General features: G+C 34.9%; 2 protein-coding genes across 4 annotated transcripts in view; both read left to right on the top strand.

The window, feature by feature from the left end:
• The window catches only part of LOC125661950 (multiple epidermal growth factor-like domains protein 10), a 32,672-nt gene extending 30,055 nt beyond the window's left edge, over nucleotides 1-2,617 (top strand). Inside the window, exons 10-11 of one of the 2 annotated variants that reach the window (XM_048894114.2) lie at nucleotides 1,685-1,784; nucleotides 2,147-2,617. In XM_048894114.2, coding sequence (XP_048750071.2) covers nucleotides 1,685-1,784; nucleotides 2,147-2,351 — 305 coding nt within the window. In that variant the 3' untranslated portion in view covers nucleotides 2,352-2,617. The remainder of the gene's footprint in view (nucleotides 1-1,684; nucleotides 1,785-2,146) is intronic. The other variant, XM_048894115.2, reaches the window with a different exon arrangement.
• Nucleotides 2,618-3,218: 601 nt separating this feature from the next.
• LOC130049205 (multiple epidermal growth factor-like domains protein 10) overlaps nucleotides 3,219-27,702 on the top strand; it is a 56,367-nt gene continuing 31,883 nt past the window's right edge. For both annotated transcript variants that reach the window (XM_056146491.1, XM_056146492.1), the window contains exons 1-4: nucleotides 3,219-3,336; nucleotides 8,578-8,808; nucleotides 17,031-17,270; nucleotides 20,924-21,061. In XM_056146491.1, coding sequence (XP_056002466.1) covers nucleotides 3,282-3,336; nucleotides 8,578-8,808; nucleotides 17,031-17,270; nucleotides 20,924-21,061 — 664 coding nt within the window. In that variant the 5' untranslated portion in view covers nucleotides 3,219-3,281. The remainder of the gene's footprint in view (nucleotides 3,337-8,577; nucleotides 8,809-17,030; nucleotides 17,271-20,923; nucleotides 21,062-27,702) is intronic.

Here is a 27,702-nt window from a genome sequence, read left to right as displayed (position 1 = left end):
CTTCAATTCGACAGAGATTTTGCGACGACGTTTTACCTATTAACAACACTAACTTCCATCCATATACCTATTCGATATATCCCTCTGAGCTCGAAATAAAAAACGCCAGTTTCATACTTAGATATTTTATTGAAAGTAGATATTAACGGCAAACTAACAATTCAACTTTATGACAAACGGGATGTTTTCAGCTTCTTTATCGTTAACTTCCATATTTATGTAGCAATATTCCATTATCACTTCCATATGTTGTTTATATGTCTCAACTGACTCGATACGCAATGGCTTGTTCTGCGCATGGTAAGTTTTTAAAGCGAGGCAAGCTACTGACAAACACGTCGATGGTACAGGGGTTTCAACAGTCTCATTTAAAGTCGGCATTTTGCAAATTCTGTGGTCGTTATAACGATCTAGTTTGCCAATACAAAATCGCATGCCCACCCGTATATGGCCAAATATTGAAGTTAACGTAATCACTATATACGGGTCAAGGTGGGTGTGAGAGGTCCACAGGGGATGCTTACTCCTTCTAGAAACCTGGTTCCACCATTGGTATGTCCAGGGGTACGTGTTTCTGCAACTCTCTATTTTGTATTACTTATAGGAGTTATGAGATTGATCACTGTTCGTTACCAGCGGTTACAGTCCCTCACCAAGACAAAGACTTATGGAGAGAGAAGGTTTCACTTGACAGCAGCGACATTCTGCCATGTGGACTTAGAAATGTGAAGAAACTCTACTGTTTTAAAAGAAATTTAAAGACCCACCTATATAGTCTTGCTTTTAATGTGTGATAATGTGTGATATATCACGGACAAACTAATTCCAAGTTTTTCTATTATTCAATATTTACACTACAAAGATCCAGTTAAAGCAATAGCTAACCGTTATTGTATAATTGATTGTACGCTGTGAGTGTAATTAAGTAGTTTTTTTTCAACTAACGACCATGCTTCAAAGTGATAAAGGAAACAAATAATAGCTTTAGGGTTTAATCAATACTTTTTTAAAGTGTAACGCATAATTCATTTGGTATATCTTGTTATAAGTGTAGATATATATTTCAGCTGTAGAAATAGTTTCAGTACAGGTTATATTTTATTGTAAACATATGGAGCTCTATATCTGTGTGTACAACATTTTCACTATAAAAATTATCTGACAGACTCATCAATCTAAGATATAAGCAGTTTCATGTTCACAGGTATTAATATTTTCGCGAGAAGCAAAGATAGGGGGTGATAGAACATTTCCAGGATCCAGAAATGTATCTTTGTAAGGGTTTGTGGGAATCCAGCATTAGTTCTGTAACTCATATGCACCCGTTCCATTGTCTGGGATATGAAAGATGAAAGATAACGAACAGTGTTCAATCTCATAACTCCTATAAGATATACAAAATAGATGACTGGCAAACACAGACTCCTGGACACACCAGAGGTGGGGTCAGGTGCCTAGGAGGAGTAAGCATCCCCTATCGACTGGTCACATCCACCATGAGCCCTATATTTTGATCAGATAAACGGAGTTATCCGTAGTCAAAATCAGTGTGCCAAGAACGGCCAAACAATCGGTATGAAATACGTCTGACATATATTCATATCTCCCAGTACTATTTGATCAGCAAACCTATACCCTAAATAATCAGTGTAATCATAGCTTACCATAGTTTTATTTCATTCAGATCAGGATTCTAACCGTTCCTTGTCGATAGGCCTGGCGATTTCAGTTGCGATGAACATTATTGCTATAATAGCAATTGTAGTCTACATAGTTTTATCAAGGTGAATTTTCATATTTATATAGGTATGTTTTTATTGCTAGAAGCTTAGAAATGTTTAGCACAACCCTAAAAATATTGTACATGCAATTGCGCAGAAAAAGAATACAAAGTATATATTTCATTTTCATGACATGATATGCATACACATGCATGAAAATAAAACAAACTAAACATCGTCTATTTCCATTTTTTGATGATGCATCATTCATAGACCAGTCATTCAATTTAGAATTTTGCCTTGTATTCACTTCAGTATTTATTGACGGTATCGGTAGCTCAGTGGTAGAGCATTCGCTTCGTAACCAGGATATCGTGAGTTCGAGCCCAGGACTAAGTTTTTAAATGGTTGATTTTCATTTGTAGACAAGGTTATCTGACTCTGAAAGCAAGGAGCAAACAAGCTACACAAAGTCACAGCCATGAAAGTACAGACAAAACTACGGATGTAACAGTGGAAAACAACGCATCTACTTATCTTGAATTAAATATATCGGGAAACAACGATACATACCAGGATATAACTGTGAGTGCAACCGGAAATGAATACCAAAATCTTGCATTAAGCTGAATAGAACACTCCCGCAGGCGTGATTTCATGAGTGATGTTCTGAAGATGTGTGCAGTTAGAATATACTCTAAAATGTTTTAATTTGACTTTGACCTAATAACGTCCCATTTTCTAATTAATCTAATTCAACACATCATGTTGTACATTGATATCAAAATTCAATTTCATATAATTTTCTTTCGTTTGATTATTATCAATACATGTATAAAGAAATATATTGTTCACACTGTAAAATTGGCTTTTGAAATAAAAGTCCTAATCTAGTATTTTCCAATGTGACCAGTCAACAGGGGATATTTGCTACTTTTCCTTCACATAATTCACTGCTCATTATCTTCACATTTTAGTTACCGCTAAATCAATATGATGTAATCCCTTAGGAATCCGGGTTAGAATAGGTCCCCAATACACCTTCCTTGTAATAGGCGACTAATTTGGGTGGTCCTTCGGATGAGATCGCAAAAACCGATGTCCCGTGTCACAGCAGGTGTGGCACGATAAATACCCCTTCCCATATGATGACGTCTCCATATGAGAGAAAGACTCTAGAGACGAACCCTAAGCAATATAAAATCAAGCAATTAGCAGATCAACATAAAATGGAATAATGTAGTCATTCAGTCTTGTGTGGTTTTCACATTAGTTACGGGTAGTAAGAAAAGTAACAAACACTAATGTAATGATGATACTTTGATGATCGTCTTCTGTATTGTGCTTTAATAATTCCACGTCAATTTGCAATGTTTAAAGCGTGTAGGTTGCAATGAATATCTTTAAATATATTTGTCAGTATTTAAAAAAAGCTTTAAAAAACAATTCGTCCGCGTAAGTGTTATTAATAGGATTTAAAAAAAAACATGACTAACATGTTGCCTACTTCCTGGTGTTTATGCTGACAGGTTGTACTATTGGTTCGATTAATACACGGGAATGGACGTTTTAATGATCATCTTCTTTGTAGAAATATTATGTTCATATGGATATGGTAAGTATGTTTCCTGAATTATCTTAATTAATTGAAAGAAGAATATTACTTTCACTATAAAATAATCTACATATATGGGATAAAGAATAATCGTAGTTATAAGATAAGTTAAATGCAATTCGCTTTACTACACATTTGATATTCTCTAAAACTGTAAATATTTTTTGCAATACATGTCATAAAAAATAAATTAGTGATCCAAAGGGTAATATTTTATTTTGGCCGCTTACTTTAAGCATAACCGTGTGAATATACAATCGTCATTGAAAGACATATAATCCTATCAATCTAGAATAATGAGATATGAGTCAAATTTGTTACTAATAAACCTGGAAATTAGATTCATGTACGTTCCATTAATATCAGGTCTTTATCTATTAAAACATGAAGCCTTCAATTAATATGACTGTATGTCGATACTGATTGTTCACCCAGTGTCCTGTGCATGCCATGTGAGTGGGTGACAGAAATCCTACCGAAACCAAACGAAGCGAAATAAGACCAACCGAAATGAAAGGAATCAAAACTAAACTACAAATTGAAATCAAACGAAGCCAAGCGAGAACAATCAGGTTAAAGAGTTCGGTTACTGATCTATATTTTAAAAGAGAATTAATGAAAGAGTTTGTCCGTTACAATTACTAGTTCATACAGGCTTGACAAAACGTATTTTACCAAAGTCGATCAAGCTCAAGTTGAGGTATTGTGACAAAAACAAAAGCAAAGCGTAACCTCTTTCTTATTCCCTCTATCTCTATGTCCCCTCCTTTCCCTTTGTACTCACAACTTGTCCTTTTATTGATTGACCTAGTGGTACACTGTATATCGATATGCTTTATAAGTACAGGCGATAAATGTCAGAAGTTTTGGTGATCATTTTACCAGCTAAGGTTTTCAATTTATTTGATGTTTCATGAACTGTTGAATAATCTTGATCCATCAAACTGATGAAAGAGAGAGTGCGATCATTGTTCAAACGGAAAAACTGACCACATTACAATCCATCAATCGAAACTGTCAATATGACCATTCAAAAATTGTAATTTTGTCTACAACAACAGCTTTTTTTGCGGTTAGGATTATTTCAGATCATTTTCTAACACCCCCCCCCCCTTTCTTTGAATGTGATATCAAGAAAGACATTTAAAGAATTTCTTGTGCTAAAATACCTAATGATATTCATCCTGGTTTATGAGTGTTTGCGCTCTGGTACAAATGCGAAATAAACTACTTAAATATATTTTGAAATTGTATACATTTTCAATTTCATATTGTATTATTACGCGGGAATGTAAAGGCAGGTTATGTTCAAATTGTACACGTAAATTGCACTATCTCTAGAATATTTCCAATGTACTAACTTATAACCTATATTGGGTGATTAAAAGGGAACACTTTGCATGATAAGAAAATTACAAATATGTGCTTCCTACAATGTCAATACATGATAGTTATAAATAGATCACAAATGTGCAATCATAGAAAATGAGAAAAGCATCACACTAACCCTGGGTTTAAACATTGATCCAATAGCGGTAAAGCACCCACATTTTATCTAAAGTGCTTATGAGGAAAATCGAATCAGCATGTTAAATTTTTTTGGTGGGAATCCGATTTAGAATATGTCTTCAGTACCCCCTTGCTTGTCGTAAGAGGCGACTGAATGGGGCGGTTCATCGGATGAGACCGCAAAATCCGATGGCCCGTGCCACAGCTGTAGTGGCACGATAAAGGTCCCTCCCTGCTCAATGGTCTTAGCACCGAGCATAGACCCAAATTTTGCAGCCCTTCGCCAGCAGTGGTGACGTCTCCATATGAGTGAAATATTTTCGAGAGGGACGTAAAACGATATTAAATAAATATTCGATTTTTTTTTTGTTGAATAAAATTGATTGCGCCCGTGAACAGAGAAATAACGTCACAAAGATTTGACCATACGTAAAGATGCATATGCATGCATGATTCAAAACCACATGTTAGATTTAATCATGCTTATAAGATATGGACGTTTTAAACCAAACCAAAAAGACAATTTGGAATGAAATATTTATAGAATTTATGATATTTAGGAATCTGAATGTTCCGCGTCGCTTTAGGTAGCGGACAAAAATAAAACATGTAGGTAACAGCAGATATAACAACTCCATGAAGGTTCATCTAAGATTTTGTTTATTTCTTTGCATAATTAATCATGAATGAATCTGAGGTTAAAACAATTCATGATTTCCATTACAAAAGTTGAATCCACCTTTTAAAAATGCATGCGGTAATGTTTACACTGTCAAGTCGATGTTAAACATATGATTTGTTATACTTCCCCAATTCATTAGGTTATACCCTATCATACTTCATTATGTATCATACATAATTTACAGAGTAGTAAAAAGTCATGAAAAACATGAATATTTTTAGTTTTAGTAGATGTTGCGCGTGTAGTAATCCTATTTATGAATCCAAGAGAGATAACTCAAAGGAAAATGAAAGGCAAAGATGACGAACAGTGATCAATCTCATAAATCCAGTAAGCAATACTGAAAACATAGCTGGGCAAACACGGACCCCTGGACACTGATCTGATGTGTTAATTTAACAAAATATGAAAAATAACTTGTTTATTAAACATTTATTAGCAGATGCAAATCTATGATATTAGCAGATTTGAGGTCAGATTGTGCAATCTTTGTAACATATATGTAAGATTTATATCGCTTTCCGGTTTTATAAATTCAGTTGAAGATGACATTAAAATGTGTATTCGGTATATACATACATACAAACATACATATATAAATACCAAGGATAACCCATGAAAGTTCGAAGGTTTGTTTCTGATGGGGTCCTTTGATGCACGGATGTTGGCGCTAGGGGTTCATTTATGTGGGAGTAAACCGGATTACCCGGAGGAACCCCACTTGTCCGAGCGCGCGACCGCCATACCCTCTCACCTACAACCACTGCTGATCACGGGGATCTAACTTGGGTTGCAGTGGCGAGAAGTAATAGCGCTACTTCTGTATTACTCGAACACCTTTAGGGGTTTTGGGAAGATTAATAAGTTATTATCACATTTCAAGTAATTTGTCTAAATTTGACAGTTTCTGACACATATTATAATTCCCCAAGGGTAGGAGGTACCTGGAGGAGATGTTCGGAAAAAATGAAATTAAAAGAACCGAGAGGAATTTTCGAATATTTATTGACAAGCAAGCAAACTTTAAAAAAAAGAATTGAAATAATAATAAATTAAGGGGGAAAAAATGCAAATAAACAATGAAACCTAAATGGTGTTATCATTCCATAACTTAGTATTGAAAATATTTGTGAGGTGAGGGGTAAGTAAAACAAAAACAAAATGAACTTGTCAGAAAAGTAGGACACCCGCCACGTCCACCCTGGTTCTTCGTGCCTGGTTTTAGAGCATAATTTTGGAAACATTGATTATGATATCGTAAACAAATTTTATATCGCGTATAGGAGTTGAGATTGATTACTGTTCGTTATCTTCACCTTTCATCCATTAACAATATTCATTTTCACTCATATGTTACCTCGATATATCCATTTGAACTCGAAATAAAAGACACACATAGTCCTCCACATCTACCTCATACTTAGATATTTTATTAATGATAATCAACTCTATGTCAAACGGGGCTGCTTACTCCTCCTAGACACCTGATCAAACCTCTTGTATATCCAGGGGTTCGTGATTCCTCAACTCCTTTTCATTCCTTATATCAGTAATGAGCTTGATAATTGTTCCTTATCTTCATCTTGTCATGCCTTTGCTCCCAGTTTCTACGAACTCGTAGATCTGCAAAAAATTAAGTATTGAAATTTATTGAACTTGCAGTTGTATACAATAACATTTTGTGATCCCTACTTTAAATTCATTCCTATTGATTTCAATATGCGGCTGAAGTTCTTTTGAAAAATGAATATCTAACATTAAGTACAATGTAACACCTTGTATCCATTGAAAACGACACGTAGATCACAATTTAAAAAAAATATGATACTGCTTTTGTGAAAAATAAAGCATTGTGATTTCTACTTTTAATACAATTTTTTGGTCATCTTCTTTCTATAGTTTTGGTTGATTGTTTTTTAAGCACAGCTGTGACAATCGATGTCGATAATGGTAGATACAGTTGTATACTATTTTTTATTCAAAGAAAATATATGGCACAAATGATGATGAAGATGATTCCTATTGAGCATATGTGAAGGAATAAAGTGTTTAAAGTGCGACTCATGTAATTTTTTATATTATCCTTGCTATCCTTGCTACGTTTTGGGGTATTTACATCGAAATGTGTACGCACTGATGAGTGCTAAGACTTAGGATTTTCAAACATGGGATTAATCTCTTTGGTGATTGATGGTGAAGAAAGGTCGAGTTCAAAAAGATATATGACACTGCTTTTACAATAGAATGATCGTAGAAGGTCAATTGTGAAGTTTTTTAAGGAATCAAGGTTTAAATTTAAGTCACTGTGGATAATTATCACAATGTTTCGAGGCAATAGCCATTAGAAGTGATTTATATAAACATAATAAAACTTAATTGCATATAATTTTTCTGTACTTTCGAAACGTTCCATAACTTTTTTTTATGTATTGGTTATCAATACCCGTGTGGTTGTATTAAATATTTATGTTATAAGTTGCTCCCAATGAACAAAAAAAAGTGATAGTGGTACATATATGGAACAGTGATCAATCTCATAACTCCTATAAGCAATACAAAATAGATAGTTGAGCAGATATGGAGCCCATGGATATACCAGATGTGGGATCATGTGCCTAGGAGGAGTAAGCATCTCCTGTAGACCGGTCAAATCCTTAGTGAGCCCTATATCTTGATAAGGTAAACGGGGTTGTCCATAGTCAAAATCAGTGTTTCAAGAACGGCCTAACAATTGGTAGGAAACGAGTCAAACAGCATGTAATCCAATGAAAGGTTATATTGCCAAACTAGATTGTTATTAACACCATAGAATTTGCAAAATGCTGATTTCAAACAAGACTGTTGAAATCCCTGCACCATCAACTGGTTTGTCAGTAGCTTACCTCGATTTAAAAGCTCATCATACGCAGAAGAAGCTCTTGCATATCGATTCAGTTGATCTGTTAATAAGGAACGTCTAAAGGGTGAAAAATGTAAATATCTAGGATTATTCATGCAGATACAAGACCATTTGGATAATAAAATATTATGTTTTCTTAATCTTATTGCAGACGATTTATCAAAAGGCCAGAACGCAAACCAATTTCCGATTTGGTCTTGCAAACCTTCTTCTATATGTGCAGCAAACAATGCAGTTGACAGAATCTACAGTACATGTATAGGGACAGATAAAATTGGTCCTACCTCCCCGGAGAAGACAACATGGTGGTTTGTGAATCTTGGTGATGTTTACAGCATATACAGTGTCCGAATACTTTTTAAAGATCATGGACCCACATACGGTAGTAACTTGCAATGTATATTATACCCAGACCTATCACCAAAACATGAATTTATATAGACAAACCCATTGCTAGTACTAGGGGATATTGCATTGGCGATTAACCTATGGTGACTAAATATCAAACAAAATAACTAAATTATCGATACCTTGAAACATTGAAAGTTTCAGGTGAGATGAGTTTAAGAAACATTTGTGAACCACTTATGCTATAAGAGATTCTACAAGTCGAATCCTGTCATTATATGACGACATGTGAATCTGCACAAAACGATGCTTTTAGAAACACGGAAATGGATTACACTGTAATTAATTCCGTCAATAATCATTTTAAGAGCATACTTTAAGAAATAATTTTCTTATTGGTAAAAAAATGCATAACATGTTCTCATGGTATTGATCTATATGGAAGCTGAAGACAACAAACAGTGATCAATCTCATAACGCCTATGATTAAATAGGTACTTGGGCAAACACAGACCCCTGGATATACCAGAGGTGGGATAAATATAAGATTCTTTTGAAATGAGATGTACGCCTGTTTGCAATGATTACGCCAAAATTATTACAGGTCGTACAAGTAGTGCTTTTTATACGGCGGTTACCATGACAACAAAGGTGAATGAAATCGTTCCATCTCACAATGGGCATTGCTTCCTTAGTAAATAGCTGTGCTAATGAACGTTTCCAAGAGTACACACACGGCCATTAAGCCTTCAGTGTAATATCTGTATCAATAATGAAAAAAGTCCAGAAAACTACCAATGGTGCACAAATTAACTTGAAATGTTATCCGATTACGCATTTTTCTTTCTATGTAACAAAATTTCAGGGGAATGACAAAAACATGTTGATTGTTTGAAGTACTTTTACCTTCAAAGTAGGTCATGATGCACCAATGCAAACTAAACTTATATTCTTCGACAGGAATCATGTGACTAAATTTTAGGACAATATCTGTATCCGTAAGGTAAACAATATTTTTCTACTAAGTGACACCACGACCTTGATCTTTGGCCTTCAGAAACAATAGGCATCCTCTGCTTGGTATAAAGATTAGGCGTACTAAGTTTGACGGTCCTAGCCACAATTGTTCGGTCTGTATCCTTCTTACTGACGGAAAGACTGACGACGCTATACCACAATACGTTCCGTATTAGGAAATTATCTAAAAATTATACTTAAAAAAAGAATTATCCGTTTTGCTTTTTAATTCGGTGGGCTTGATTATGTGGTGTTTTACATTTTCGAGATCTTTGTACGAAAAAGGATACTAGGGAAACAACACAAGGAAAACTTCTGGGGTAAAAAGCTAGTAGAATTTTAAAAAGAGTTTTACCTACCATATCATACTAATTGGTAAAGATATTTCAATTCAAAACACAAAAAATAGCATTTTTTCTATTTGAAATAAAAATTTAAATTGGTTACCATGGCAACAAAATATGCATATTGAGCACTTTTACAAGGTCTACATCAGAAAAAAAAAACTTTTATCATGATATTTCGATCATAAACATTTGTAAAAACAGATAAAATGACTACTTACGGTGCTTTTTCCATGGTAGCAGATTTAAAAGAAGCACGTTTTATAATTTTACATCTTTTGAAGGATGCATTGAGTGGTGTTAATCAAATATGGATTCTAAAAAATTCTAAAGAACTTTTAGTAAACTTGAAATCGCAGAATGTTTTCCAAATCAATAACGCTATACACGACTATTCCTCACGATAAATTAAAGACTACAATTTTTGACATCATAGACAGTTGCTTCTTCAACAAAAATGGAAAACGGACATATTCATATCTAGTGACCAGTCATTCAAAAACTTCCTTTGTTAAACACCACTCTGATTCCACGCAGAAGTACTCTGACGTTGAATTAAACAATATGCTAGAGTTCCTCATTGACAATATCTTCGTGGTCTTTGATAATCAGATCTTCCAACCGTCTGTTGGAATTCCCATGGGCACGAATTGTGCTCCTTTGTTAGATGACCTGTTTCTACATTCACATGAAGCAGAATTTATTCCAAACCTTCTACGTGAAAAGAAAAAAGCTCTCGTTGTAGCCTTCATTTCGACATTTAGATATATATGATGACGTTTTGTCTATTAACAGTAACACCTTTCATTCATTTGTCCATTTGATACATCCCTATGAGCTCAAAATAAAGGACACCACAGAGTCGTTCACTTCTGCTTCATACTTATATATTTTATGGAAAGTAGATATTAACGGTAAACTAACAACTCAACTGTATGACAAAACGGGATGATTTCAGCTTCTCCATCGTCAACTTCCCATATTTATGTAGCAATATTCCATTATCACCTGCATATGGTGTTTGTATATCTCAACTGATTCGATACGCAAGAGCTTGTTCTGCGTAGAGTAAATTTTTAAATCGAGATAAGGTACTGACAAACAAGTTGATGGTAAATGGGTTTCAACAGTCTCGATTGAAGTCAGCATTTCGCAAATTCTATGGTCGTTATAACGATCTAGTTCCTCAATACAACCTACTATTGGGTCAAATGCTGTCTGATGTGTTTCATACCGATTGTTAGGCCGTTCTTGACACACTGATTTTGACTACGCATAACTACATTTACCTGATCAAGATATAGGGCTCACGTCGGGTGTACCCGGTCGACAGGGGATGCCTACTCCTCCTAGGCACCTGATCTCACGTCTGGTGTGTCCAGGGTTCCGTGTTTGCCCCACTTTTGTATTGCTTATAGGAGTTATCAGATCGATCGATGTTCAGTATCTTCACCTTTCATGAAGGTGAACTTATTAATTCTCGAAATAATATATAACCTTTAAAAAAAACAAATACGATGAATAAATGGATGTGCAAGTAGGTTAAGGGCTTCCATAGCAAAACGTACTATAGCTATCTAGTGAAATTACACCTCAAATTCACAGGTACCATTACACTTGTTACGGTTAAACACCGAAATGATATTACCCATATGTTGACTATGACTGATCTACCGTAAATCAACCTCATCATAATATCCCGTGACGTCAGTTGAACATCATGTAACACTTTATTTTTGGAAAACATCAAGAGGCCCTAATAGTAAACAAACAAGCCGAATGCTTATTGATATATCCAGAAAGAAATAAAAAGTCTTTACATGAAAAGTGTTAGGAAAACTAAACATGCTATAATTTAAAAACATACCAACAGTCATCAGCGAATTACCGGGGTTGTCAACATTCGTAGATATATCATACCGTTAATACATGACAGAAATTACTCCCTGCACTTTTCAAACGGATGAATTTATCTAGAATATATTTCAGAAAAATTCATATTGTTTTTATAGCAGATAAACCAGAATTTTGCAACTGTTTTTGTAGAATGAGATTATTTATGAACATAACAAAAAGTTTAAACGCATCAGTCATACAGATTAGGGCCGATTTAAAGGTCACAATATGATATGAATATCAACTCCATGCATATTTTATATTTGATATGCGATGTCTTGTGCACAAGCCAATAAATGCTAATTGAACGGAGGGTAGGATGGATATAGTGTAAAGGTCTCCGTATACCTGAAAATTGTGCTCTACTACTTGAACACCTGTTACACAATTTGATGATGAAAATATCAACTAGTCACGAATGTATATGACAGACAATAATATCTGTATATTACACAAAGCCATGTAAAATACAGGCACGTGGAATCGGAGAAAGGAGAGTGGGTTTTTTTTGTAAGAAAGACATAATAAAGACATAACTGGTGATTACCCCCAATTTTTAAAAAGTAATAAAAAATGGCAAAAATGCAATTTCAAAGTAGTGAAAGTTTTGAATTGAATCCATATACAGAAGAGAGTATATACCGGATTTAAGAATAAGAAGTTAGGGGAAAACGTAAAGTTTAACTAATATTATTATATTTAAATGAATTTAGTGTACGTCAGCCCTGCCCCAACTCACAAATTAAGATTTTGAAGAACATGTTAGTTTTTGTTTCCTTTTTATTATTTTTAGACAACTGTGAAGTCCCCCCCCCCCCAATTGAAAAATGATTATATTGTTTATAATGAAAATAGCTAATATACTAGTATTCACGAAAGAGATTTTACGTATTCTTGATTTATTAGACAATTTTAACAAGACAAATACTGCAGATAAAATGTATTGTCGTATCGCACGACGGCATACACATGGTTATGCTATTCTATAAATAAAAATCACAGTAGATAGAACTCACTGAAATAACTCTCATTTAATTTTTGTAAAAAAATCAATATTCGTAATCTTCGTTATCAAATCCAGTATGAAAAGTGAAGACAACGAACAGTGATCAGTCTCATATATCCTACAAGCAATACAAAATAGATAGTTGGGCAAACACTGACCCCTGGACACACCAGAGGTATCTTTCTATTTGAGTTTGTTTCCACTATACTGCACCAGCTGAGTTAGTATGTACTGACAAAATGATCTATCAACCCATTGTGACCTCACCTTTGAGAAATGACTTCTAGTCAGGGCCTACCGAAACATAAGTAGGCTTTGTGTTCTGCCACGTATTTGGTTATAGATTAATGTGAAATATTAGGATTTTGTATTCAGCAAAATATATCATATAGTGAAATTTCCAGTGATTGTAATTAATGTCAAAGTATTCCTAACCAAGAAACTTGTCGTGTAGTTACGGGGCACGAAAGTAAGATAACATGACTAATATAATACACAATGCAAGGAAAGACATTTAAATATCATCCATTAGATTGATGTTATGAATTTTTCATTTCATGTGATACAAGGCGAGTATTTTTTTCATCAACAAAATATAAGGTAAACTTATGTAACAACACATATAGAACAACATAAATAAGCATGGCATGTACTACTGTACTTGCGTGCTGTAACATATGAACTTCAAAACAAGATATAACTTTGGTCCACATAATATCACCATCGTAATTTTTTGTACCTGAAATGCTTACACATATATGTTTTATGCGTGAAAATTTTAGAGTGGTGATCTTATGAAGGCCTACTCAAATATCTTCAAAAGTGGTTAAATTTTATGGATATTTCCGGAAATATGTGTTCCGTACGTATTTTGACTACGTCAATGTAGTAGAAATGTGACACATTTTCAAAGTTTGGTTTATTTTTTAGACAAGTGCATCTCCGTCATTAATTTGTAATATAAGTGTTCGATCCAACATGTACTTCATTTTTGAATAATTCAGGGGGCCAAATTTGATACTAAAAGAACTTTGATTTTTTTAAATAAACATCTTAATGTTTCTTTACAACACGGGACAGACAAACGTCACCTTCGCAACAATGTTAATTATAACCCGGTCAGTGACGAAATTGGATACTTTCCAATTCTGTTTCTACGTCCGCAAAATCCATATTTTTATGCAGATGTCCCATAGTTAGACAAAAAAAATAACATTTCAAAATATACTCCTCTGGTGTGACCAGGGGTCCGTGTTTGCCCAACTATCTATTTTGTATTGCTTATAGGAGTTATGAGATTGATCACTGTTCGTTATCTTCACCTTGCATACAAAAGAATGCCCCTCTTTCATTTCTACGAAATCATATCAGTAGTCTACATGTAAAGCCCATGTTTTAAATCGCTACGACGCAGGTAGAAAACATCATAGTATTGAAATATAAAGTTATTAGAGAGGTAAACATAGTCAAGTTTATTTTAGAAATGCTTGAAAATGTCAAACGGAATCTTTGCTTCGTTAATTTGTGACCTGAAATGTCAGACTTTGTCAAATTTGAGGCCGGATACTATTCACAATGATCGATTATAGTAGCACTAAAATAAACCCCAGTTCTCATAGCAAGATTTCCAGAGACTATATGTTTCCTGTCATGGTCTCACACAAACTATCAGCATACGATCATTATCTTCTGCATGTCCCGAGCCGTTGTTTACAAACAATTGACTTTTTCCATGTATTACAAATGTCGATTACCAATGGGGATGGTTTCAAGGTTCTAACATAAAATCAAAGTCACTGTGGTGCATATTTTATATTTTAAAAATTCTAAACTTCTATAGTATCGAAGAAAATTCACAAATGTTCATTTGGAAAAAAACATCACTCAAGCAGATTTACACATACACTGTTTAACACTTGACAGCGATACCAGATAACGAGAAAATATTACGACATATTTCCAACAATATAAATATATAGACATGTACGTTGCGTCGCACCTTTTCACTTTGACGTAATAAAGTGTGAAGTACACGGAGGTACATCCGGAGTTATGTCCCCTTACCTTAGATAGATAGATGTTTTTTTTATTATAAATACACAAGTAGATGTATATAATAAGTAGATATTAAATACAAGTAAATAGATGCTGCTAAAAGATAGGGTAATGAAACAATCAGTAAATGTGGATGTAGATTGCTTCGTAAGTAGTATCTTGTTACAGTCAGCTATACTCTTATATAACTTATCAAAATTGATGGTTCAAAGTAGAAAAAAACTATCTATACATATATATTAAGGGTGGGATGAAACCCGTATTGGACAAACTTTCAAAATTACCAGGGTTTTTTACCTCTGGTGTGTCCAAGGGTGCGTGTTTGCCCAACTATCTATTTTGTATTGCTTGTAGGAGTTATGAGATTGATCACTGTTCGTTATCTTCACCTTACAAAGTGAAAAAAACTACGGATTCCTATCCGGTTAGAATCTAAGATGTTTTTAAAACCGATATTTTGATACGTATCTGTGACCGCAAAACGCATGTTGAACATTTACTTTTATACTTATATATCTAAATGACCATATTTTGGGGTTTGTGAATCAAATTCTTTTATAAATATCAGTTTCTTTCAAAATTAAGAAACTAAATCGTAAAACTTAACTTCCGAAACATAATTTTTTTTATTAAATTGGATTCTAAATCTGTATTTTATTAGAGTATTTATCGCATCATATTTGACTATGGATAACTCTGTTTACATGATCAAGATGTAGGACTCTAGGCGAGTTTAACCGGTTTACAGGGAATACTTACTCCTCTAACTCACTTAACAGACCTCTGGTATATTCAGGGGTTCGTGTTTGCCAACTCTCTATTTTGTATTCCTTGTTTTATCAAATCGGTTACTTATGGTTATCTTCACCTTTCACTGCAACACATATCTTGTAATGTTTAGCCAGATATTGATATATATTTATTCGTGGAAATCCTATGGCAGCGGAAAAGCGAAAAATAGATTTATAGCAATAACTGAATTTTGTGTCTCATTTCCTTTTTCGTTTCATGTCGTCATTTCAGTGATTCTCAAAAATATGGTGTTTATATCCCTCAACTGATTCGATACCCAAGAGGTTGTTCTGCTTATGATCAGTTTGAAATCGAGGCAAGCTACTGACAAACAAGTTGATGATGCAGGAGTTTCAATAGTGTTGTTTAAAATGGGCTTTTTGCAAAACATATGGTCGTTATAACCATATAGTTTGCCAATACAACCAATCATTGGGTCAACTGTTGTTTGACTTGTTTCAAACCGATTGCTGGGCAGTTTTTGGCACACTGATTTTGACTACGGATAACTCTGTTTGACCGATCAAGATATAGGGTTCACCGGTCGACAAGAGATGTTCACTCCTCCTAGGCACCTGATCCCACCTCTTATGTGTCCAGGGATCCGTCTTTGCCTAACTCTCTATTTTCTATTGATTATGAGAGTTCTGAGATTGATCACTGTTCGTTATCTTCACTTTTCATGTTTTTAAAGCCGAAATTTTGAAACATACTTTTGACGACAACACTTCTGTTGAACATTTATTTTTATTTTACGTATTTTAAGGACCGTATTGTGGGTATTTTAAACGAAATTATTTGATTAATATCAGTTAATTTTCAATTTCATCCATAAAATCGTCAATCTTAACTTTCGAAACATAAATGTTTATTACATAGAATTTTGAATCTGCAGCAAATTTGCGTAGATTACATCATATATTATAATATTGCTACACATAGTATATATGTCGTGTAATATCTAGCCATATATTGATATACACATACTCGTGGAAACCTTATGACATTGAAAAAGCAAAAAAAAATATAGATTTATACCAATAACTGTGCTAAACTTTGTTGTATTGCATTTCCTTTGTCGTTTCATTTCATTATTTCAGTGATTCTCAAACGTACATGATATTGACGTCAAAATGTTTCTTTCAGTGATGCGACAAAGAGGTCGTTTAGCAGGATTTTCCATCTATTTATCTATGCCTTCAACCAAGAGAGATGAGTTTCTCTGCCATAAAAATGAACCACCTGGGCTCCCTCCGTTAGACTCTAGCACAACCTGCATTGGATACAGTCAATACGTCATGTTTTACAACGAGAGGTTGGATGGAGTTACTTATGATGGATACAAATATCGAACCAACACTGAATTATGTGAAGTAATCGTAGAAGGTATTGCTGATCAATTTTAGCGTTTCACTTTTACACATTCAAATAACTAGATATCAATATATCGTATATTGTAAGTTTCCTCAATTCAATTTATAGACACTGAAGCGTGCTACTACCGATTCACTTCCAAAGTGATTCGTGTCTTTCCGTGCAAACCATTTCGTACAAGAATCATTTCGTACATGATCACACCCACAGAAACCACGCCCTTAGAAACTTACAGACCATGCAAAACGTGCAAGTGAGTTCGATATGGGATCTAGGACAAGTGTATATTCCTGGGAATTTGAGCAATTTTATCAAACTGTCTATAAGACGGACTTTCAACATTGAAAATCTGTAAAACAGTTTATAATAAAACCACCAGGGAGACCAAAATCTGATACCATTTTATCACTTCTGGCAGTTTCTAGCAAGTACAGAGACATGACATATATATCTGCCCTCGGTAGTTTTTTGTTTGTTTGTTTTTTTTGTATACAGGGATAATTTGTCCTGTTACACTTGTATGATCACGTTTCTCTTTTTAGATAATAAGTATTCTTATTAACATTATTTAACTGAACTGTCTGCATAATGCAAATACCGACCTGTTTATAACCTGTATATTCTACGCAAATCCCAATGTGCATTTTTAATCACAATTGAGGGCAGTTAATCAGGATATTTAAAATCAACATTCGTACAGAAGGTGTCTAAATCAGCAAGGGAATTAAAATTTTGTTTATATTTTTGTCTCTCAAAAATGAATGCAGCTTCCTATTGGTTTCAAATTGAGGTGAATACACCAATCTAATTCAAGCGCATATCTATTGGTCATTTCTGTAGTTAGTCATTATTTATCTTATCTATTCATTTATATGTTTGATTTATTTCTCAGTCCACTTCAATCATATCTTCACTGTTTCTTTCTGTTTTCCATTTTCCCTTCTTTTCCAAGGTGACAAAAGCGACTTGCTAATACGATTTCTACGTTCAACCCCCCCCTTCCCCGCCCAAGAATATGTTCCAGTCTTGCCTTTTAAATCACTTTTATGTTGTCATACAAATATATGAAAATGTATAGGTTTATTCAACATCTGTCTTTGAGAAGAGAGCTGGAATATACAAATTGCACATGTGTTTTAACGACACTCAGATTGAATGTAATACATATACGGTACCAATTTTGATGCACCAGATGCGCATTTGGAAAAATAATGTCTCGTCAGTGATGCTCAAGCCGAAATTTTGGAAATTCGATTTGACAATAAACTTGTAAGAGCTAAAAGGAAAACTAAAGTGCCAAAAACTGGAGCCAAATTCGTCCAAGGCAAGGAACAGAGCAATGCATGAGGGAGATATAATCCTTAATTTGGAAATGAATTTCTAAATTTTATAGCAGCAATTAAATATGCATCCATATTTTCAAGCTAGTAACGAAGTACTTAGCTACTGGAGTGAAGAGACCCTCAGGGACTAACAGTCCACCATGTACAAATATAACAAATCAGACGCGACTTTGCAATGCATTTAATCGAAAGATGAAGATAACGAACAGTGGTCGAATAAATAAAGGCTGGTTAAATAATCAATATTCCATAACGATACACTTTTTGCATCTTTTTCTATTATTTCCAAAGTAAAAAAATGATTTGTTTTTATTCCAGCGTATTCGTAACTCATTGAGCTAATAAGTAAAGATGAAATTTACCACGTCTAAATGAGCAATCATTTTAAAATGGATAATTGTCATTTATTTCTCAACCTTTTTTAAATTATCTGAATATCAATATTCTATTGAAACTATTTCTTGTTTAAACTAACCCTAGGGAGAACCAAATAATGCCGAAACAATCAAACCTTGTAGGTCATGTCTACCGTTTCGTGCAGATCGTTTGCAACCCCCTTCCCTTTCGAATACGTTTCAGTCTTGACTGACGAGAAGTTTTTTATTGATTATTTTATATGCTTTTCTACATGTAAATAAAATTAATAGGTTTAATTAACATATGTCTTTGGGACGAGGCCTGGAATACATTAATACAAATTACATAGATATTTTAAAGACACCCAGAATCAATGTACAAAAATAGCGAAAAAGACGTCACCATTTCATGTCCAGTTTCAATGAATTTGATAGAGCAATGAATGAATAAAAGTTAAATAATAAATATTCCATGACGATACGTTTTTGCATAACTTTCTTTCATCTCCGAAATATTCATTTGTTTTAATTCCGACGTGTTCATAAGTCATTGATCCAATAAGTAAGAATGAAATTTACCGCGTCTTACATGATCAATGGATCATTATCATATCTTTCTCAGCTCTTTTTTTATATCTAGAATAATGCCGTAATATTAAATCTGTTTCTTGTTTAAACTAATCCCAGGATGGACCAAATAATGTCGAAAATATAAAGCGTCCAGGCTATGTCTACCCCTCGTGTAGACCGTTCACATAGCGTGCAAGCCACGCCTACAAAGTGGTCAGCATTTCGTGCGAAACGTTCATTGGAAACCGTTCACCGTTCTGTGCAGATCGTCCAGCATTCGATGCAAACTGTTCAGCTCGTTTCGTTACGTTCCGTGCAAGTGGTGTAGTAGTACGCTTCGGGGTTTGTATAGATGCGAAAGGCAGAGTAAGAACTCACCGTTATTAGGGATTTGTATGATTTAAGCTTCTACATCATTACCAATGAAGGGTGAACATAACGAACAGAGATCAATATCATAACTCCTATAACCAATACAAAATAGATAGTTTGACAGACACGGACCCTTGGATACACCAGAGTTGGGATTAGGTGCCCAAGAGGAGTAAGCATCCCCTGTCGACCGGTTACACCCACTGTGAGCCCTATATCCTGATCAGATAATGCGTAATCAAACTCAGTGTGCTAATAACGGTCTAACGATTGCCATGAAACACGTCAAACAGCATTTGACCCAATAATAGGTTGTATTAACGAACTATATCCTTATAACGGTCACAGAATTTGCGAAATGCTGACTTTAATCGAGACTGTTGAAACCCCTGTACCATCATCTTGTCTGTCGCTATTTGAATAGTCTATGACTCGTTAGTGATTCGATGCGCAAGAGCATGTTCTGCTTATGATCAATTCCTAAAACGAAACAGGCTATAGAGAAAGAAATTCATATTACAGATCTTTCAACCGTTTTGTTGAAAATCTACAGTTCGCAAATTATGTGATCGTTAAAATTATCTAATTTAAAAATACAACCTGTTATTACGTCGAATGCTGTCTGATGTGTTTCATTTTCATTGTTAGCATGTTCTACACATACTGATTTTGACTACGGCTTACTCCGTTTCCTTGGTCAAGATATAGGATTAAGGCGAGTGCGACCGGTTTATATGGCTTGTTTACTCCTCTTAGGAACTTTATCTCACCTTTGGTGAACCCAAGGGTACGTGTGTCCTACTCTTAATTTTGCATTTTTATAGGAATTATGAGATTCGTCAGTGTTTCATATCATCACTGTTTAATCAATAGATTGATATGACAAAAACAACTTGAAGATTAAAATTCAATTCATCTACACATCAAAGCATAAGGCAGTAACAAGAACTATGTAATTATTTCATTTCAAATCATTGGTGTGAAACTTCTTATCTTCTGATTACTCTAACTTTTCTTTTTTCAGGTTGTAAGAAGCCGGGTGTTTATGGGAGTAATTGTAACTTGACATGTCCGGTCACTTGTAAGGAACAGAGATGTAACATCGCAAATGGGACGTGTTTTGAATGTCTGCCTGGATGGATGGGAACATTTTGTGAAAATAGTAAATTTTTGCACATTTGCTGATATTTGTTTGTTTAGGTGTCTTATTTGAAAATTTTCACTCCTATAGATACATTTTATAACATATTTTAGATAATGTCTTTTAGCAAAAAAAACCAGATTCCCAATATACCAAGACAAACAACTCCAATGCAATGTTGCAAAACCTGTCGCATTTATATCCAACTCATTTCAAGTTCAAGTCTACACCCTGTGTTTCCTGCAAATATACTTCTACTATTGCATCCAGCTTTTTAATTATCAACAAACTTTGCAGCACCTAGATATAGAGAATGTTATGCGTAATCCACCAGCGTATTCTTGTTCTCATCTTCTTTCAACTATAGACAAGCTGGACATGTCATTACTGGTGATGTAGATAAAGTTGATAATGAGGATCTCAAATCACTTATTCTAAAAGGTCCTAAAGACAGAGAACCTCGGTCTTTCAATTAGCGACAGAACTTCAAAAGCATACGAGAAATATTAAATCCCGAATAAGACATTTTAAAACAAAAGTACGCATCATCTATCCTTCTGTGTTTAGTAAACCAGAATGGATAAAAGAATTAGATAGATTATATGTGGAATATGTTTTGTTGCACCTGACAAAGCTTGTAACAACATTGTTTTTGTTTGTAAGGCTCATTATCACAAATGTACCTTAAACGAACTTGGCATTGATTCCACTTTTGGTAATCGTACTTACACTCCAGCTGCCCTTTCAAAAGAAGAAATTCTTCAAAACTATGCTTCAGTTTTAGACACATTTAATATCCCAGGTAATGGGCAAATGAGTATGAGTTACCGTACCTATACTGGATTCCCAAATTACATAAAAACCCTTACAAACAAAGATACATTGCAGGATCCAGTAAGTGTCATACCAATCCCTTATATTTGCTCCTCACGAAAATATAAGCTGCTGCGAATGAGAACCTTCAAACTTGCTTTACGACTACATATGCCAGAAGTGGTGTAAATCAAATGTGGATTCTGAAAAATTTTGGGGATTACATAAAATCATGGATACTACCACCTTTAATACTGGCATTGTATAAGAAGATTTTTTTATTTTATTCTGCGACTTCATAACACTACAGATTTGTCCCATTATTGTTATTTCAAACATCCTTATTTAATTGGAAGAATCTATGTTAGATGTAATTTTACAGGGAAGGATGGGGACTCCGAACCCCCTCCCACATTTTGGTAGAATATAAGTATATTTGCCTATTCTTATGCACTTCCAAGTGGAAAATAGTAGGTGTCATTCGAAAGAATGAGTTGGGAAAATTTCATGTTGTGACAACTCTCTTCCCTTGGAAAAGATTGTAAATATACCTGTGCTCCCTGTATTGAACAGCAGCAATATTCTGTATCTTTAGTTCAACTGTCATGACATTGTTTAGAATTGTGAAACACAACAGACACACCCAAAAACTCATCTTTTCATAAATACTACAGTATTTGAATTTATTATAGATATAACATACTTTTAGAATGAGCCTGAATAATGTTTTTCATCGCAATATAGGTAACTAGCTTACTTCAATATTTCATTACCCATGATTGCACTGTACATAAAACTAGGCCTAAATGAGTTGTATTCTTAATTAGATGTGTTCATAAGATAAACATTAGATAAGAGGGATTGCTCCATCTGTTCCGAACAACCAGAAACCATTAAACATATATTTCTTTACTGTCCATCTGTTGCCAGAATTTAGTCATGCCTGTATATTTGGATATTACAAAAGACAGGGAAAAGAGTGCAATTTGATTCACAAACAATAATCGTTGGCCTATTGACTGAACATGAAAATATTATTAATCACATTGCTATGTTGGTCAAGAGATGTATATTTTCATTGTCTAGGAAAGGTTTACCTTTCATGTTTAATAATATACTACTCAAAATTTGATAAGGATCACTAGGTTATATGTGTGTAATTTACCACTAACATAACAAAAGACATAAATTTGACTCAGAAACGTGTTTACTCAAGTTATCGATGAAAATTCATGAACGGTATGAACTTTTATCAATACAGAATGCTTGAAATCTGATAACAAAACCAAAAGGCATTTCATTACAAAAAGTTAACTGCAAACCAGAGAAAGAATCACACAGTTTTGGGGGATAGTCCATCATTACACTTAGTCGATGAAGTGTCAATACCGGGTATGGCCTCCCCTTGCGTCAATGACGGCTTGCCAACGTCGAGCCATGCTGTCAATAAGCACCTGGATGTTTCCAATGGGAAGGTTGTTCCACTCTTCCACGAGGCCGTTTCCGAGCTCTGCCAAAGTCGTGGGTTGTGCTCTACGGCGTGAAAGGGCAACCTACAGCATGTTCCATACATGCTCAATCGGGTTCAAGTCCGGCGAGCGCGCTGGCCAGTCCATACGGACAATTGTCTCCTGCTGAAGGTACTGCTCCACCACCCTGGCGCGATGAGGACGGGCGTTATCATCCATGAGGATGAACTCAGGGCCAACAGCACCAGCGTAGGGTCTGACGTAAAGATCAAGGATCTCATCCCGGTACCGCACCTCCGTCATTGTTCCTCTCTTCAGGACATGAAGATCTGTTCTTCCATCCCAGCTGATTCCACCCCAGACCATGATGGAACCACCACCATAACGGTCATGTTCACTGATGTAGGCATCATGCAAACGTTCACGTTGTCGTCGCCACACTCGGTGCTTCCTGTCTGTAAAGTCCAAGCAATACCTGGACTCATCGGTGAACAGAACTTGAACCCAATCGTTCTGTGTCCAAGTGACATGATCTTCAGCCCAGTCCAATCGCTCCCACCGGTGTCGAACAGTTAGAGGGACTCGAACACATGCCCTTCTTGAGTTGTGACCTGCATTGAGAAGCCGACTCCGTATCGTCTGAGTGGACAGATTCACCCCCGAGGCGTTCAGGAGGTCGTTACGTAGGCTGGTTGCTGTCCAGAAGGGATGGCGTCGTGCCTGAAGAGCCACAAAATGGTCTTGGCGTTGGGTTGTCGACCTCTGACGACCACCCCCATGTCAGTGTGCTGCTGTACCAAACGTTTGCTGTCGGTTCCAGGCCCTGTTTACAACACTCTGGCTGACGTTTAGTGTATTTGCAACGTCACGTTGTGAATAGCCAGCGTCAAGCATTCCAATACATCTGCCAAGTTGTTCTGTCGTCAGGCGACGCCTTACACGTTGCGGGGGCATTGTGTTGATAAACGTAGTGTAAACACTCAAGTGAGTTTGAAATTTTAGAAAGAATCAGACACCGATGCCTGAGTAAAAATCGTGTAATGGTAGCAAAAGCATAAACTGTGATGAGAAACGCATTTCCCATGGCATGAAATGCACCTGCAAGTTTGTTGAAGACGTTTTTGATTTCACTTGAACACAATATTGCCAGTTATGCAGTTATTAATTTTTTAAACACGAAAATATCTATGATCCTTATCAAATTTTGAGTAGTATATTTTAGCATATTTACATTTATACTATTCACATGAAAAAAGTCTTCTGGACATAAATGACTATGGAAAGGTGCTCAAAATGGAAATGTCTTTTTCAATGACTCCAATGTCTTCATTTTTCAAATAATTTAATTGCTGTTGTTTCAAAATGGTACTCATGTTAATATTTTTCTACAACTTTGTGAATGCTAAACTGAAAGTTGTCTTGAATGGTATTTTTTTATTATATAGACAGTGTAAACAATGTCGTTTTTACCTCCAGAATCTGAATACCTTTCAAGGGAGGTAATTTGAGGGTAAAATGGGAATAAACTGCCTTTTGTTTATAAAGGTGTGATTTACTCATACATTTCTCTTGATAATGACAGAACAAATGTCATATTATAACTGCAGAATGTCTGTAAACCTTGACATGGGTGTACATTTTTATTTAGAAATGTATTCAATTCACTGTTAAGCCCAAGAAAACAAGTATAATTATCAAGGAGTGAGATTAATTTCGATTATCAATGTTGATTACAATAAATTGGTGTATGCTTGAGTTTAAAAAAAGAGTTTCATGATAAACAGTGGTAAATATGTGTTTGTGTAAAGAGAAATTCTAGTGTCATACTTAAATGAGCATGGACACGCTTTATACAGAATTTTATTTTTTATTATTATTATGCCACTTTCCACATTTTTAGCTCTTCTGAGCCAAAGGCTCGAAGAGCTAATCATATGGCCATATGTCTGGCGTGTGGTGTGCGGTGTGTGTAAACTTTTTGCAAAAAGGGCTATATCTCAAGAACCTCTTGGCCATTTTTTGTCAAATTTGTCACAGGGTATCCTTGGCCTAAGGGCTTTTTTTGTGTGTTAAAACTAGGGTTGTGACCCTTTAACAAGGGGAGATAATTAGGAAAATGCAAACAAAAGTAGTGGCTGCTAAAAATCTTCTCAAGAACCACTTGGCATATTATCACCGAACTTATGCATAAGGATGAGGATAGGTTGTAGATAAAAAAAAATGTTCAAGGCATCATCCTGGGGCAAAGGGTGTGGTCTCAAGGTCACTTCAAAGTTGACCTTAAATTTTGTTTTGTTAAAACTTTGATATTTTACTTAGTATAAGGACTAGGATCATCAGATTTTGTCAGTTGATGCATCTTAGGACCTAATATCATGTTGTTTCAAAAGTAGGTCATGGTGACGTACTTTTTGAATTTCGCAGGTAATTATAATTAAATGGATTTTGATGCATATCTTGGACACTTTTGAGCGTATGATTATCAAAAGTTGTCAGTTGATGGAGCATGCGACCTTCAACTGTGTTATTTGAAAGGTTTGTCACCATGATCTACTTTCTGAATTTTATGGCTAATCATTTATGAATACATTTTAGGTTGTCATTTCAGATACCGATAGATTTAGAATTATCAAACCTTGTAAGTCGATGCGTCTAGAGGCCTCAAAACATATTTATAAAAATAGTAGGTCACAGTGACCTATTTTTTGAATTTTGCAGACATTCAAATTTCACATTTTCAATTTTAGATGCATATTTTAGACACTATGAAAGCTTGGATCATCAAACTTTGTCAGTTGATGCATCTTGAGTCTTCTTAGTTTGTTGACCAAACAATAGGTCATCTAGAGCTACTTTGGAATTTGACGGCTATATTTTAATATTTCAGATACTATTTGACTTACAATTATCAAACTTTGTCAGTTGATGCATGTTGAGTCTGCAGAGTGTGTTGACTAGAAAGTAGGTCACCGTGACCTATTTTTGGATTTTGACGGCTATATTTGAATATTTCAAATACTATTTGACTTACAAACATCAAACTTTGTCGGTTGATGGGACTTGAGTCTTCAGAGTGTGTCGACCAAAAAGTAGGTCACTGTGACCTACTTTTGGAATTTGACGTTTATATCTGAATATTTCAGATACTATTTGACTTCAATTATCAAACTTTGTCAGTTGATGCATCTTGAGTCTTTCGAGTGTGTCGACCAAAAAGTAGGTCGCTGTGGCCTTCTTTTGGAATCTGACGGCTATATTTGAATACTATTTGACTTGTCAGTTGATGTATCATGATTCTTTAGTGTGTCGACCAAAAGTAGGCCACCGTGACCTACTTTTGGACAGTTACATTTCAATTTTCAGGTACTATTTGACTTAACATCATCAAACTTTGTTAATTGATGAATCTTTGTTAATGAGAATTTTTGCCTGTTCTACAATGTATCATAGAAGCGATTCTAGGCCCATGGGCCTCTTGTTCAAAACATGCTTGATGCTTACTAATTTTCACTCTTAAAACAGATTAAATCCAAAGTACTCATACTGATATAGCCTACAATAACTATTTCTTTTGTCGAGGTATTATTTTTATATGTACATTATTCTATGTTGATGATATTTTGGTAAAACGGTATGTAAATGGAATCAAAAGATAATTAATGTCACCCGTATGTCCTCATGGGGTTTCCTGGTTTGACCCGTATTCAGAAGGCTTATAGTTAATCTCAAATAACAGCTGTGATTTTGAATGGACACACAGCGATCTCTTTTACTTTTGATTCAGATTATTCGTTTTAGTATAAATTTCTGCACTGCCTTCGAACATATTTGCAAAGTTAGATTATATTTATAGTTTGAATGTTTTTAAAATCATATATATTGCATATAGAAGCATAAATCAGATAACATGACTTCCACTTCTTTCGGACAATTTCTAGTGTTTTACAGTGAGAATAGATAGCTTTTCTGTCGAAAACTTAACAATTGAACTCATACCAGTATTTCACAGAATAGTGTCCCCATGCAATGTAAAAACACTTGTTGTCTAAAGGTAAAGCATTTGGACTAATAGTATGATTTATGTTCCAAAGACTTTGATGTTGGTTGATATTTCTCTATTTGAAGAGTGTATAAATTTTTTTGTTACAAACAGAATGCCCTGCTCGGTGCTATGGCGATAGCTGTCGATTTCAGTGCGTGGGACACTGTAAAGAAAATGCCTCATGCAATCCTGTGACCGGTCAGTGTGATAATGGTTGTGCTGAAGGATGGACAGGTGCCCAGTGTGAAATACGGAAGCATTTGTTGTTCTTTTTTTGTTCGAATTTATGCCTCGTTTAGATAAAGCACTGATTAAAGAAGCAAATTAGATATGAGCAA

The sequence above is a fragment of the Ostrea edulis genome, chromosome 8, assembly GCF_947568905.1.
Source record: "Ostrea edulis chromosome 8, xbOstEdul1.1, whole genome shotgun sequence".
In the NCBI taxonomy this organism is placed as follows: domain Eukaryota; kingdom Metazoa; phylum Mollusca; class Bivalvia; order Ostreida; family Ostreidae; genus Ostrea; species Ostrea edulis.
Note: the sequence above shows the minus strand (reverse complement) of the source record. Positions and strands in the feature narration are given on the sequence as shown.